This window comes from Rhinatrema bivittatum, chromosome 6 (genome assembly GCF_901001135.1).
Source record: "Rhinatrema bivittatum chromosome 6, aRhiBiv1.1, whole genome shotgun sequence".
Taxonomy (NCBI): Eukaryota; Metazoa; Chordata; class Amphibia; order Gymnophiona; family Rhinatrematidae; genus Rhinatrema; species Rhinatrema bivittatum.
The window spans coordinates 181825654-181840006 of record NC_042620.1 but is presented as its reverse complement, the minus strand read 5'-3'; the positions used below and the strand labels follow the sequence as shown (position 1 = coordinate 181840006).

Below are 14353 nucleotides of genomic sequence, written 5' to 3'. Positions count from 1 at the left end.
ATGCTTGGTGAGAGACAGAAGGAGCTTGAGTGGATGTGTGTATGTGAAAGAGACAGACACACGTTTGTTCCTTCTTTCTCACACATACACGCTTCCTCTTTATCTCTCACACAGGATTCCTGTCTCACCCATGCACACACACACATGCTTCCTCTCTCTCACCTTCCCCCCCCCCCCCGCACACAGGAACCCTCTCACACACATAGGCACACACACTCACTTTTCTATACACTCTTGTCTCATACACACACAGGCATCCTCTCACACACACCTACAACCACACAGGCATCCTCTCATACACACACACACTCTCATACATACACTCACACCCACCCAAACACCCCATACACCCACACCCAAGCTACCTCATACACAAATACAGACACACACCAACACACACCCTCATCACCCCCTCCCCATACACTGGCACTTACTCTCACAGGGCCAGTCTCTCCCTTCTTTAGCCACCAATGGCACCACAGAGCCTCTTCTTCTGCCACCGGCTCCCGGAGCGCCAACGGCAATGCTGGGCCTCTTCTTTGCCACTGTGCTGACTCCAGGAAATGCCGGCGGTGCCACTGACCTCTGCTACTGCAGTTCCTTGCTTTTGCTGGTGGGGTTTCCCCCGCCACGTCACTGTTCCATGTCACTGCAGGACCTTCTTGCCTGTGGCAAAGTCACTCTTCCCCCTGTTGCCACCCAGGGTGGACCGCCCCCCCCCCCCCCCCCCCCCCCCGCCCCCTTAGCATGCCTCTGAATATAACTTATATGGCTAACTAGCACTTATCCGGGATATTCAGCCATGCCACTGAATATCCCTTCTAAATTAGCCAGATAAGATATATCTGGCTAACTTAGAGCCCCATTTACTAAGCAATTTTCCCATAGACACAGAACGGGAGAAAAGCCATACTGAATCCAGCCCTGAGATAGCCGAATATCTCTGAATATTGGGCCTTAAAGATTTTGCAGTCTTATCCAGTGAATTATGCATTTTGCACATTTTTCATAAAGGCAAAAAGCCTAGTAGTCCACATTTTTGCTTTCACTGTGAATCTCGTCACACATTTCTCTATCTGATAGCTGCTTTTGTGTTTTATTTTTACAGGATGGGATTAGGTGGCCTTAGGCATAGTGGATACAAAGCAGCAAGGAAAGAATGTGTTGATGTAAGTAGAGCACAGGAGTACATACACTTGTCAAAATAGAGATTAAGGGTCTGATTCACTGAGGCTTTTCTCCAATTCCTTGTCTATGGGGAAAAAATGCTGAGTGAATCAGGCCCTAAATGTACAGTAACTGGCTCAGAGCAAATGCTGGGATACCAGGCTTTTCATAGGATTGTATTATGCAGAATGTTATATGCTGTCAATATTTTGTTCACAAGGAATGTTTGTTGCTCTTTAGCATAAAATAATAGTAGCTTTTCAGAGGTTTTAAATATCTCTTTAAAAGTTAGAATCCCTTCCAGCTTCTTTTCAGACCTACACTTATTTACCAAGAGCTTATTTATATTTACTAAGAGCTTGTCTCAAATCAACTAACCTCAAGTTGCCATTATTCTGATATCACAATAAGTGACTATAACTTTGTTAGATTGTCTCACATGGTACAATTGGTGGCAGTTCACATACTACAGAATCTAAAGTTTTAAATGCAGTCCTCAGATCTAATGTCAGTAACTGGGGAATTAGATTGGGGATAGCATTAGGTGTATTCAGCATAGATTCATGTAACAGTAAAGAGCAGCCAACAAGTTACAAGGAATGACTTTTAATTGGACTAAGTACATTTGTAACTAGTTTTCATGAGCTAAAGTCCTTTCATCAGGTAGAATACAAAGTAAAACCATGATAATATCATCCAACAGAGTAGGTAAGGAAGATAAGCTCTGAAAGGATAAGTGCTCCATATCAACCATGCAATAATGGTATCTCTGAGATGGCCGATAGAAAAGTTCCCGGAGTAAAAGTCCACCATTAGTTTTTAGCCAGGTAGTCTTGGGAATACAATTGCTTATCTCTGGGAGTGAGCAGCAACAAGAAATAGATCTACTTTTTGGGGTCTACCAAATACTTGTGACCTAAACTGGTCACTGTTGGAGACAGGATGCTGGATTTGATGGATGTTGGTCTGACCGAGAATGGCATTTCCGAAAACAGTAATAAAGGGAGAGAACAAAAAGGAAATAAGAGAGTCAGTGGCAGAGCATCATCTTGGAGAGTCTTACTTGCAAATGCTCTTAGCATCCTCAACAGAGTCACCAACCTGGAGGTTACCATGGCAGAGGCAGACTTGGATGTAGTTGCAATATCAGGCCGGTGTTGTGACCATATCAGGATATAAACTGTTCAAAAGTGACAGAACAGAGATTCAGTACACTAGGGATTCAATAGTAGGCACAAGAACAAGAGGTTCAAGAAGCAGTTACGTCACTGTGGTTACTCTGAAATAACCTCATGGGTATAATAGAAAATCTCCAGCACAGGGAAAGGACAGTGAAAGATTTGTTTTTGCAACCTTAGGCACTGTTGCTGCTGTTGTCCCCCTGTCCCCGCTCAAGAAGGTCAGACAATAGGAAGTAAAAGTTCTAATCCATAGCCTGTGGCAGGAATTAGAAAATTCTGAAGCAGATTGGCAAATTGGCAAGTCTCTATAGAATTTATTTTCTTTTTATTGCATTATGACAAGGGATCTCAAGTATTAGCACAGGGAGGAGATACGGGAGATGGGAAGAGGAAAAGGAGAGGGTGAGAGGACAAGATGGAGATTGGGGGGATGTGAATGAGAAGAGAAGACAGGATGGGGAGGAGAAAGAACTAGAGATGGGGAGAATTGGGAATCTGGGATGCGGAAGAGAAGTGAGAAAGAAGTAAGAGTGTGCATCAAAGGATGGAGGATCTGGGATTAGATGTTAGGGAGAGGGTTACCAGAAGCTGAGAGAAGGGGAGGTAGGAAGGAAAGGTGGTTCCAGGATCTGGGGGATAGAATCTGAGATCATGGGCAGGAGGATTTGAATTCCAAAGGAGGGGAGGAGGGAGGTGTCCCTACTTGTGCGCTGGTCCTGTTATCCCTTGCATCCCCTCTCTAACCTCCCACCCACTCTGATGTATGTATCTATGTGTGTGTATGTATATATATATATATATATATATATATATATATAGATAGATAGATAGATAGATAGATACACATAGATACATACATCACAGTGCCTAAGGTAACCCTCTCCCTAACTTACATTGTTAGGGAGAGGGTTGAAGTTCATTGGACTGGGGAAAGAAAGGAGTCCTCTCAGGTCCTGATGTGACAGGGGTAGATTCTTTGCACATTCCCTTGTTTTTCCCCTGGTGTAGGTACAGTGGGTGCAGGACCAAACTGATACTACTCAGACATGCACTGGTTCAACGAGTAGGGATGTGAATCGTTTTTTGACAATTTAAAACAATCGTCAGATATATTTTAAATCGTCAAAAATTGTTAGAGCCGCGATACAATAGCAATTCCCCCGATTTATCGTCAAAAAATCGTAAATCGGGGGAGGGCGGGAAAACCGGCACACCAAAACAACTCTAAAAGCCACCCCGACCCTTTAAAACAAATCCCCCACCCTCCCGAACCCCCCCCCAAATGTTTTAAATTACCTGGGGGGGGTCCCTTTGCCCTTACCATATGACAGGGCAAAGGTAGCGCCGGCGCCATTTTGGTTCCTGTCACCCAACGTCATGAGTGCAGGAGATCGCTCCCGGACCCCCGCTGGACCCCCAGGGACTTTTGGCCAGCTTGGGGGGGCCTCCTGACCCCCACAAGACTTGCCAAAAGTCCAGCGGGGGTCCGGGAGCGACCTCCTGCTCTAGGGCCATATTGCCAATATTCAAAATGGCGCCGGCGCTACTTTTGCCCTCACTATGTCATACGGGTTTTTGGACACAAGCAGTACATACATAGTAAATGAGAGACACCACTCCTCAGGGGCAACAAGAGATGTATACCCAAGTCACCCTTAGCATTCAGGGCCCTGAAAGGATAAATATTCCCCCCCCCCCCCCCCAATAGAAAAAGGATCCAGACCCTGGGAAAAAGAGACAATGAGAAAGCTACACTGAGGTTCTAGCCCCGAAGAAACGTATTCATTTATTGCCCCACCAGAACATAGCTTGCGCCCGAGGGTGGGGTTACCCATACCTAAATATACAGAATTACAGATTTTATATTATTCAGTATTAGGTCTTGAAGAACCATTCAAAAAACAAAAATAGCAAATGTCGTAGAAGATGACGTTATGAAAAAAGAAGCTTTTGCAACTGTTTGCACCTAGGCTTTAAAAGTAAGACAAGAGTCAAACATGATTCCCAAATAATGGACTGTAATCCATATAAGGAGATCCACATCATCAATCAATTTATTCAAATTCTCTTTGGGAGAGATGACCCTCTGATCCACATTATCTCAGCTAGGTTGAAAACCAATTTATTCAATGCCATCCAATTTCCAATCTTCCTGATACAATTAACTAGGAGCTCTAACACAGCACAGTCTGTTGCGTCCATCAGTCTCAGATGGCTTCGACCTCTGTGCCTCACCTTTCTTCCTTCTCTCTCCTCAAGCCTTGGGAAGATGGCTGCTGCCGCATCTTCATGCCGCTTTCTCCGGCGTCCCCGGAACGGCAACGGTGTTCACCATGTTTCTCCTGAGGGCCTCCTAGGGTGCACACGCCACCCACGTCTTTATTCACGTCATGGCGGGAACCTCGGGGACGTCTCCTCCGAGTGAAGTCATGCCATCCGGGTATTTAGCCTGCCCTTCATTTGCTAACAAACTGAGTTAGCAAGGATCATGAATGGATTGGGACGCTTCCGGTCTAAGCTGCTCTGCCGCTTCCTTGCTGTCGCTGGAAGCTCTCTCTGCCCTTCGGGGTATTACTTCTCTAACCTGGGTACCAGCAACTTGGGGGCCTTTATGCTTTCTTTCAGGTGCCTATCTGGGATACCAGGTACTTGCTCCTTGAGGGTCTGCTCTCCTGCCTTGGTGCCTGCAATTCAACTACTTCTGCCTGCAAGGATTTCCATCAATACAGCTATCTACTTCAGTGAGTAATCTAACCTTGTCAGTCTGTCTCACCTACAGCTCAACGCTGGGAGTCTGCACCTGGGACTTCCTCTACTACCTCACGCTGCCTACCATCTATTCAAGTGTGGGACTGGTCTCCTCTGCTGAGGACCCCTGGACTGCTTCTACTGGATTATCTCACTACTGCCACCCCCTGGCCAGTATCTCCAAGCTGTATAATAAATACAAATCCTCTGTGTCTGTGTGTATAGAGTCTAGCCTAGTACTGCAGTTCCTCACAGGGCTCCTCCCCGTGGGAGTGGCCATCGCCGCAGTACCCAAGAATCCACTCCAACACCTCAAAACCATAACAGATTGCTAGCTCCATGGATTCGGCTGAGTTCACCGCTTTGCAGGCCATTCCAGGCCTGGCCCAGTGAAACTCTGAACAGCATTCGTTGGATAACGTGACTGTTGCCTTTAACCAGTTACATGCACAGATGAATACACCAACTACCGTAGGTAAAGAAGTTACACCGCCAGAAGTGACGGTCAATATTACAGTACCTCTATCTGCTCCAACACGCTTCTCGGGTGAAGTTTGGAAATGTAGAGGATTTATCAATCAGTGTTGCATGCACTTTTCTCTGCAACCTAACCATTTTCCTACAGCGTATGCCAAGACCACCTATATCCTTTCGTATCTGGATGGAAGAGCACTGGCTTGGGCCTCACCGCTGTGGGAGCGCAGTGACCCTATCCTGAATGATCTTGCCGGGTTTCTTGAACTGTTCAAATCAGTATTTGATGACCCTGCCCGGTACTCGACAGCAGGATCAACCTTGGTTCATCTAAAACAAGGTAATAAACCTTTACCAGACTTCACCATTGAATTCAAGTCATTGGCTTCTGAATTACATTGGGACCCTAGATGCCTGAAGACCCTCTTCTTTGAAGGCCTGAACTCCTGGTTGAAAGATGAGCTGGCAGCTCGAGAGATGCCTGAAACCTTAGCAGAACTGATGAAGTTGGCAACAAGAATTGATCGCTGACTTCGTGATAAGGTTCAAGAGGTCAAGAGCCCCAGAGACCACCTCAGGGAGAGACTCGAGTCAAGTCTGTACCCAGGCCTATACCTCCAGATCCTGTTGCGGGCGAAGAAGAGCCAATGCAATTGGGCCGCAGTCATTTGACTTCTAAAGAGAGACAAACTCGAAAGAGGTTGGGACTATGCATGTATTGTGCACAAGCTGGTCATGCTGTTCAAACATGCCCTATATGTCCGGGAAACTGGCAGACCTAAGTCCTGTAGGAGGACTCTTCTTAGGTCTAACTGCACCTTCTCCTCCACTCTCTCTTCCAGTATCCTTGATCTGCGGACCTCTAGAATACCAGACCCTTGCCTTAGTGGATTCTGGGGCAGGGGGAAATTTCATTTTGAAACGTCTAGTGGAACACTTGCGGATCCCCACCACTACCATGACGTCTCCTCTACTTTTTTCCTCTATTCATGGAGAGTCCTTACCGGGTGAAGTAACCTTGCTTACAGAACCAGTGAGCTTACGTACTGGTGCTCTTCATACAGAGACTATTTCCTTCTTTGTGCTAGAAAAGGCTATGCACCCTTTGATACTTGGGCTACCGTGGCTGCAGAAACATATGCCACAAATCAACTGGGCTACTTTGGAGCTTTAACATTGGAGTCCAGATTGCCATGGCAAATGCTTGATGGAAGTCTCTCCAATACCATGCATACCAACTACCCCGTTGTTGCCTGGGTTGCCACCTCAGTATGCATCTTTTCAAGATGTGTTTTCAAAAGAAGCCACTGATTTATTACCTCCACACAGATCCTATGACTGCGCCATCAATTTGAAGCCTAATACGGAACCACCCAAAGGAAGGGTTTATCCTCTCTCTATTGTAGAGAATAAAGCGATGTCAGAGTACATCCAGGAGAATCTCCAGTAAGGCTTCATAAGACCTTCCAAGTCTCCTGCTGGCGCAGGCTTCTTTTTCGTGGGGAAAAAGGATGGAACATTATGTCCATGCTTTGATTACAGAGGTCTGAATGAGATCACTGTAAAGGATTGCTATCCCTTACCACTGATCTCGGAGCTATTCGACAGGTTACAGGGAGCCAAGATATTCTCCAAGCTTGACCTCAAAGGAGCGTATAACTTAGTTCGCATCCGCTCTGGCGATGAATGGAAGACGGCTTTTAATACCTGGGATGGGCACTTTGAATACCTGGTGATGCCCTTTGGCTTGTACAACGCCCCGGCTGTCTTCGAAAATATGATGAATGATATTCTACATGATCTACTCTACCAATGTGTCATTGTCTACTTAGATGACATCTTGATATTCTCCCAGGACCTGCAATCCCATCAGGAAGATGTCAAAAGAGTTCTGCTGAAACTTTGCGAGAACCGCTTATACACCAAGTTGACTAAATGCGAATTCCACAAGGAACCCGTGCCCTTCTTAGGGTACATTGTCTCAAATAAAGGTTTCCAGATGGACCCTCAGAAGCTTGAGAGTATTAAAAAATGGACACAACCCATTTGCCTAAAAGCTCTAAGATGATTTTTGGGATTTACCAACTACTACAGGACCTTCATCAAAGATTACTCTTCATTGACTGTTCCATTAACAGTGATGACTAAGAAGGGAGCCAACGTTGCCACTTGGTCTACGGAAGCTGTGACAGCATTTCAGAAATTAAAAGACGCCTTCTCAAGCAAACCTTGTCTCCGCCATCCGGACCCTACATGACCCTTCATGGTGGAAGTCGATGCCTCTGACATAGGTATAGGAGCTGTACTAAGCCAGACCAGTGACTCTAAGATCTTGCACCCCTGCTCATTCTTTTCCCGACATTTTTCGCCAGTTGAGAAGAACTACGGCATTGGGGATAAAGAATTGCTGGCAATAAAAATGGCATTTGAAGAATGGTGCCCCTGGCTTGAAGGTGCACAACATCAGATCACTGTTTACACTGATCATAAAAATCTGGAGTACCTCCGTCACACTCAATGCCTTAACCATAGACAGGCGAGATGGTCCCTGTTCTTCAACAGATTTGACTTTGTGCTGAAATATCGCCCTGGTGATAAGAATGTCAGAGCAGACACATTATCTCACTCTTTTCTCTCTGAAGACGTACCTGATGAACCCCAGCATATCATTGACCCGAAGAGAGTTATTCTGACAGCTACACATCCAGTAACCCCGGGCAAGACCATTGTTCCCTGCAATTTAAGAAAGAAATTGCTAGCATGGGCTCACGATTTGAAACTGGCCGGACACCCTGGTCAACGGTGAATACTGGCTAAGCTACAAAAGTACTATTGGTGGCCCACCATGAAGGAAGACACTCTTGCATACACGTAGCTTCCTGTTCCAATTGTGCCTGGCAAGGGTTGAAGCAGGCCCCAGACAGACGTCCTTGGGGCCTGCTTCAACCCTTGCCAGTACCAGATGAGCCCTGGACCCACATTGCAACAGATTTTGTGGTGGGCTTGCCACTTTCTAGAGGTAACAATACCATCTGGGTTACAGTGGATCGATTTTCAGAGATGGTTCACTTCATGGCTCTCCCTGGCTTGCCCTCAGCCATGGAAGTTGCTAAACTATTCATCAGTCACATCTTTCACCTACATGGCATGCCTAAACACATTGTTTCTGACAGAGGAGCTCAATTTACAGCAAAGTTCTGGAAAGCTTTGTGTAAGAATTTCAACATCACACTTGACTTCACCTCTGCATACCATCCTCAGTCGAATGGCCAAACAGAGAGAATGAATAGAACTCTCAAACTGTTCCTACGTGCCTATGTTGGTTCACGACAGAATGACTGGGCTGAACTGTTGCCCTGGGCTGAACTCGCCATCAATTCGCATCCAGCATCATCTACTGGATCTACACCTTTTGAAGTGGTCTACGGACGACAACCCTTACCACCTTTACCACTTCCACTTTCCGTGTCATCCCCGGCAGCTCAATCTACTGCCAAAGATATACAGCAGCTCTGGAGAAAGACTAAAGAGATGCTCCAAAAAGCAGGACAGAGCTAAGAAAGGCTATGACGCTCACCATAGCAAGGCTCCTGAATTCCAGCCTGGTGACAAAGTCTGGCTGTCTACCAAACATCTAAGACTCAAGCCTCCATCTGCTCGATTTGCTCCACATTTTGTCGGACCCTTTCCTATTCTCCGACAATTGGGCTCACTCACCTATAGTCTGAAACTTCCTTCAACTATGAAGATTCATAATGCATTCCATGTTTTGCTGCTGAAACCCCTTGTTCTTAGCAAGTTTTCCACAAAGACACCTGAACCCTACTCCTGTTGATGCAGAAGAAGACATCGAGTACAAGGTTGATGCCATCCTTGATGTAAGAAAGAGAGGCAGAGTTTGGGAATACTTCCTGTCATGGGAGGGATATGGACCAGAAGAAAACTCTTGGGAACATTTGGCTGATATCATGGACAAAGAGATGCTTCGTCAATTTCATCGATTGCATCCTCAAAAACCAAGACCAGGTAGGGGGTCTGGAGGGGGCCTTTTGAAGGGGGGTACTGTTGTGTCCGTCGGTCTTAGACAGCTTCGACCTCTGTGCCTCACCTTTCTTCCTTCTCTCTCCTCAAGCCTTGGGAAGATGGCTGCTGCTGCATCTTCATGCCGCTCTCTCTGGTGTCCCCAGAACGGCAATGGTGTTCGCCATGTTTTTCCTGAGGGCCTCCTAGGGTGCGCGCGCGCATGCCACCCACGTCTTTATCCACATCATGGCGGGAACCTCGGGGGTGTTCCCTCCAAGTGATGTCATGCCATCTGGGTATTTAGCCTGCCCTTCGTTTGCTAACAAACTGAATTAGCAAGGATCGTGAATGGATTGGAATGCCTCCGGTCTAAGCTGCTCTGCCGCTTCCTTGCTGCCGCTGGAAGCTCTCTCTGCCCTTCGGGGTATCACTTCTCTAATCTGGGTACCCGCTCCTTGGGGGCCCTTATGCTTTCTTTCAGGTGCCTATCTGGGATACCAGGTGCTCGCTTCTCGAGGGCCTGCTCTCCCTGCCTTGGTGCCTGCAATTCAACTACTTCTGCCTGCCAGGATCTCCATCAATACAACTATCTGCTTCAGTGAGTAATCTAACCTTGTCAGTCTGTCTCACCTACAGCTCAGCGCTGGGAGTCTGCATCTGGGACTTCCTCTACTACCTCACGCTGCCTACCATCTATTCAACTGTGGGATTGGTCTCCTGTGCGAAGGACCCCAGGACTGCATCTACTGGATTACCTCACTACTGCCATCCCCTGGCCAGTATCTCCAAGCTGTATAATAAATACAAATCCTCTGTGTCTGCGTGTATAGAGTCTAGCCCTAGTACTGCGGTTCCTCACGGGGCTCCTCCCCATGGGAGTGGCCATCGCTGCAGTACCCAAGTATCCACTCCAACACCTCAAAACCATAACACAGTCTAGACAACAGGATAGATATATCTAGATGTCGTCCGCATATATATATATATAGTATTGGATATCCAAAACAGTCAATAATTTGCCCAGTGGCTGAAATTAAATATTAAATAAGGTAGCCAAGAGCATTGATCCTTGAGGAAATCCCAAAAGAAGGAAATTCCAAGAGGATGTTTCTCAATTGAAGCTTTCATTTTGGTTCTGTGACTCAAAAATGATTCAAACCAAACTGTTTTACCAATCCCCAACATCCGAAGGTGATCAACCAAAATAGCATGGCTCACAGAATCAAATGCCACTGAAATAGCCAGTAATTCTGTGATGGTTCTCCACCAGGAAGCATTTCCCCATCACTAAAGAGATCCTGAAACCATTCTTGGTGGGGGAGACTAACTGGGATGCTTCTATAGAGTGTGACAAAATTGCAGGAAAAAAAGCAAACATTGACTTTTCATGTTGAAATGTAAATGTGTGGCTTGGAGAATGACCACTAGATGGCATACATTCTGGTAAATTTACATAATGCATTTGACACTGTAAATAAGGAAATGGTTGCTGTCCTACATGGAAGGTGTCCCTTTAGGTAGGTTGGGGAATAAGATCCAGTAATAGGAGTGTGCCACCTCATAGGGGTATATGAGATTTCAAAGGGAGCCCATTTGGAGAGTGGATTTCATCTAGAAGAACCCTCTCATTTAACAGGGCTCTGCAGGGGCTGTCCCCATCAAGGGGAAAGGCCTGAGTTGGTAGGCAATTCTTCTCACAGGGAAGCAGCCAAGGAGTAATATGTTTTCTCAAGAAGAAACAACTGGAGACCCAACCTGAGTACCAAGGGTGGAGATGGCATTCTTGTGAGAAGTCCATGGTCTGAGAAGAGTTTGAAGTACAGAACCTCTGAAGGGTGAGAAATAGAACACCTGGAAAGTTCTGGATGAAAGCTGGAAGAAAGAGATTCTGGGAGTGAACAGAGTTTCTTGACCCTGGAGAAGAGATACTGTGTAACAAGTTGTGAGTATTGAAAAATGACTGATTATGAACTCTGAGTAGTAATAGTGCAATGTTGGAGGTCATGTCTCTGAGATACCAATTGTCTATATCATCATTCATTGCTATACACTTTAACTCTCACATCTTACTTCTTAGACTTCTGGCATTAGCCTACAGACATTTCAAAGTGCATTTTTTGTTTGTATTAACATTCTGCTTTTTAGTTAATAGGGATAATTTGGAAACGTTTAGCTCAGGTGATTCTTTATTTACAAAGCACATGAACTACATTTCTTATTATTGGAACCTCTCTGTTAGGATGCCCTAATTCTAATGCTTCATTTGTATCCTTCGAAGATACTTCCCTCCAAACCATGCGCTGCTGAGTGACTGTCGGCTTTCCACTTTGTTTTAGTTTAAAAGCTGCTCTATCTCCTTTTTAAAGTTTAGCACCAGTAGCCTGGTTCCACCCTGGTTAAGGTGGAGCCCATTCCTTTGGAAAAGACTCTCCCTTCCCCAAAATGTTTCCCAGTTCCTTACAAAACTGAATCTCTCTTCTTTGCACCATCATCTCATCCACGCATTGAGATTTTGGAGCTCTGCCTGCCTCTGGGGACCTGCACGTGGAACAGGGAGCATTTCAGAAAATGCTACCCTGGAAGTTCTGGATTTCAGCTTTCTACCTAAGAGCCTAAATTTGGCTTCCAGAACCTCCCTCACATTTTCCTGTTGAAGGTGCCCACATGTGCCATGATAGCCGATTCCTCCTAAGTACTGTCTAAAATCTTATTTAGGAGCCGCGTGAGGTCCGTCACCTTCACACCAGGTATGACAGCCAACTTAACCCTTTCCTCCTGAGCAGTAGCGCTGGGAGACACATCTTCAGTGCGAGAAAACAATGCATCACCTGGCACACAGGTCCTTGCTACAAGATCCTTTCCTGCTGCACCAGGTTAATGCTCTCTGACCAGGAGACCTTCCTCCTCCAAGGCAACACCAGGGCTGCCAGACTGGAGCTGGGACTATGTCCCTGAAGGTCTCATCTTTACATCTCTCTGTCTGACTCTGCTCCTCCAGGTCTGTTACTCTAGCCTCCAGAGAACGGACTCATTTTCTGAGAGACAGGAGCTCTTTGCACCGGGTGCAACATACAACCTCTCACCGACAGGTAAAAGGTCATAATTGAGACACTTGATGCAAAAGACTGGAAGGCCCCCCCCCCCCCCCTTTTGCTGCTGGATGCTGCCTTCATCTTAATTTTGCTCAGTTCCTAGTTAAGTTTGGATTGTTATGGGAGTTAGAATGCGTACAATTAGAGTTCTTTAAATGTATTAGTATATTCACTAATTATCTAGTAGTGATCTAAAATTGGATGATTAAACTCTTGATATAAGGACTGGGGCAATCCCCAGTTAAAAAGCTGATTATTATTTTTTTAAATTGAAATTGTCTCCTGCCTATAAATCAAAGGATGAGCTAGGGGTAGGTGGATGGGAAAAACAAACACACAAAACTCTTGGCTTTTGCCTGCTTCTGACTAGCTATTTATTACAGACACAAAAACACAATAAAAAATACCCCAATAGTTAATTCTCTCCAAAACATTTAAGTACTAAAAATTTCCCAGAGCAGTACTTACCGATTCTCTTCAGCCACCAGCAAAGTGATTCTCTCCTTTCAGTGCTTTCATCTCAACCCGTCACCTCATTTGGACTTCATAGATGCCTGCTAGACAAGACTCAGGCCAAGGCCTTTCTACCTTGCCAGAGGGCTATCGCTTTGGTGACTATTGCAGCAGAGATTCAACAGAACCAGCAGGTGTCAGACTGGAATATGTTGAAGCTGTTGGGCCATATGGCCACAACTGTCCATGTCAATCCCTTGGTACATTTATACATGCGCAGAGCCCAATGGACCCTGAGGTCACAGTGGCGCGGGGTTACTCAGAGCCTCCAGCATTGCATCCGAGTCTCCCCACCTCTAAGGGAATCATTGTCCTGGTGGTGGGTACTTTCCAATCTGGAACAGGGGATCTCATTTGGAGTCTCCCTACTCAAATTGTGCTAACCATGGTTGCATCTACCCTGGGGTGGGAAGCTCATGTAGATGGGCTTGGTACCTAAGGTCTGTGGTCTGCTCAGGAACGTTCTTGTCAAATCAACTTCCTGGAGCTCTGGGTGATCAGGTACGCACTATGGGTTTTCAGGGATCGGCTGTCCAACAAAGTTGTCCTGATCCAGACCAACAATCAGGTAGCCATGTGGTATGTCAACAAGAAGGGAGGAATGGGACCACCTCCTTTGTCAGAAAGTGATCCAGATCTGGCCGTGGGCCCTGTTCCCTGGGATGGTGCTCAGGGCAATGTACCTGGCCAGGATGGAGAACGTGGTAGCAGACAGGCTAAGGAAAACCCCACGAGTGGTCCTTGGACCAGGGGGTAGCAAACTGGATATTCCACCTCTGGGGGAGCCCAGATATTGATCTGTTTGAATCCCCCTGCAATAGGAAGGTGCCTCGGTTCTGCTTCCTGCACAGGTGAGATGGCAAACCAGCCTCGGACGCCCTTGCCCATCACTGGGGCAAAGGTCTTCTGTACCCATGTCCTCTGACTCCCTTGGTGGCAAAGACTCTCTTGAAGCTTCATGAGGACAGAGGGGCTATGATCCTCATAGTCCCTCATTGGCCAAGACAGGTCTCGTTTCCAGTCCTTTGGGAGTTGTCCATCCAGAAACTGATCAGTCTGGGGACTTCCCCAGATCTCATCATGCAAGATCAGGGCAGGCTGTGGCATCCCAACATCCAGGCCCTGTTGCTCATAGCCTGGATATTGAGAGGTTAA

General features: G+C 46.3%; 1 protein-coding gene across 10 annotated transcripts in view; it reads left to right on the top strand.

The window, feature by feature from the left end:
* The window catches only part of FLACC1 (flagellum associated containing coiled-coil domains 1), a 238547-nt gene that overhangs the window by 64172 nt on the left and 160022 nt on the right, over nucleotides 1-14353 (top strand). For all 10 annotated transcript variants that reach the window (XM_029606249.1, XM_029606250.1, XM_029606255.1 and 7 more), the window contains one exon: nucleotides 1109-1169. In XM_029606249.1, coding sequence (XP_029462109.1) covers nucleotides 1109-1169 — 61 coding nt within the window. The remainder of the gene's footprint in view (nucleotides 1-1108; nucleotides 1170-14353) is intronic.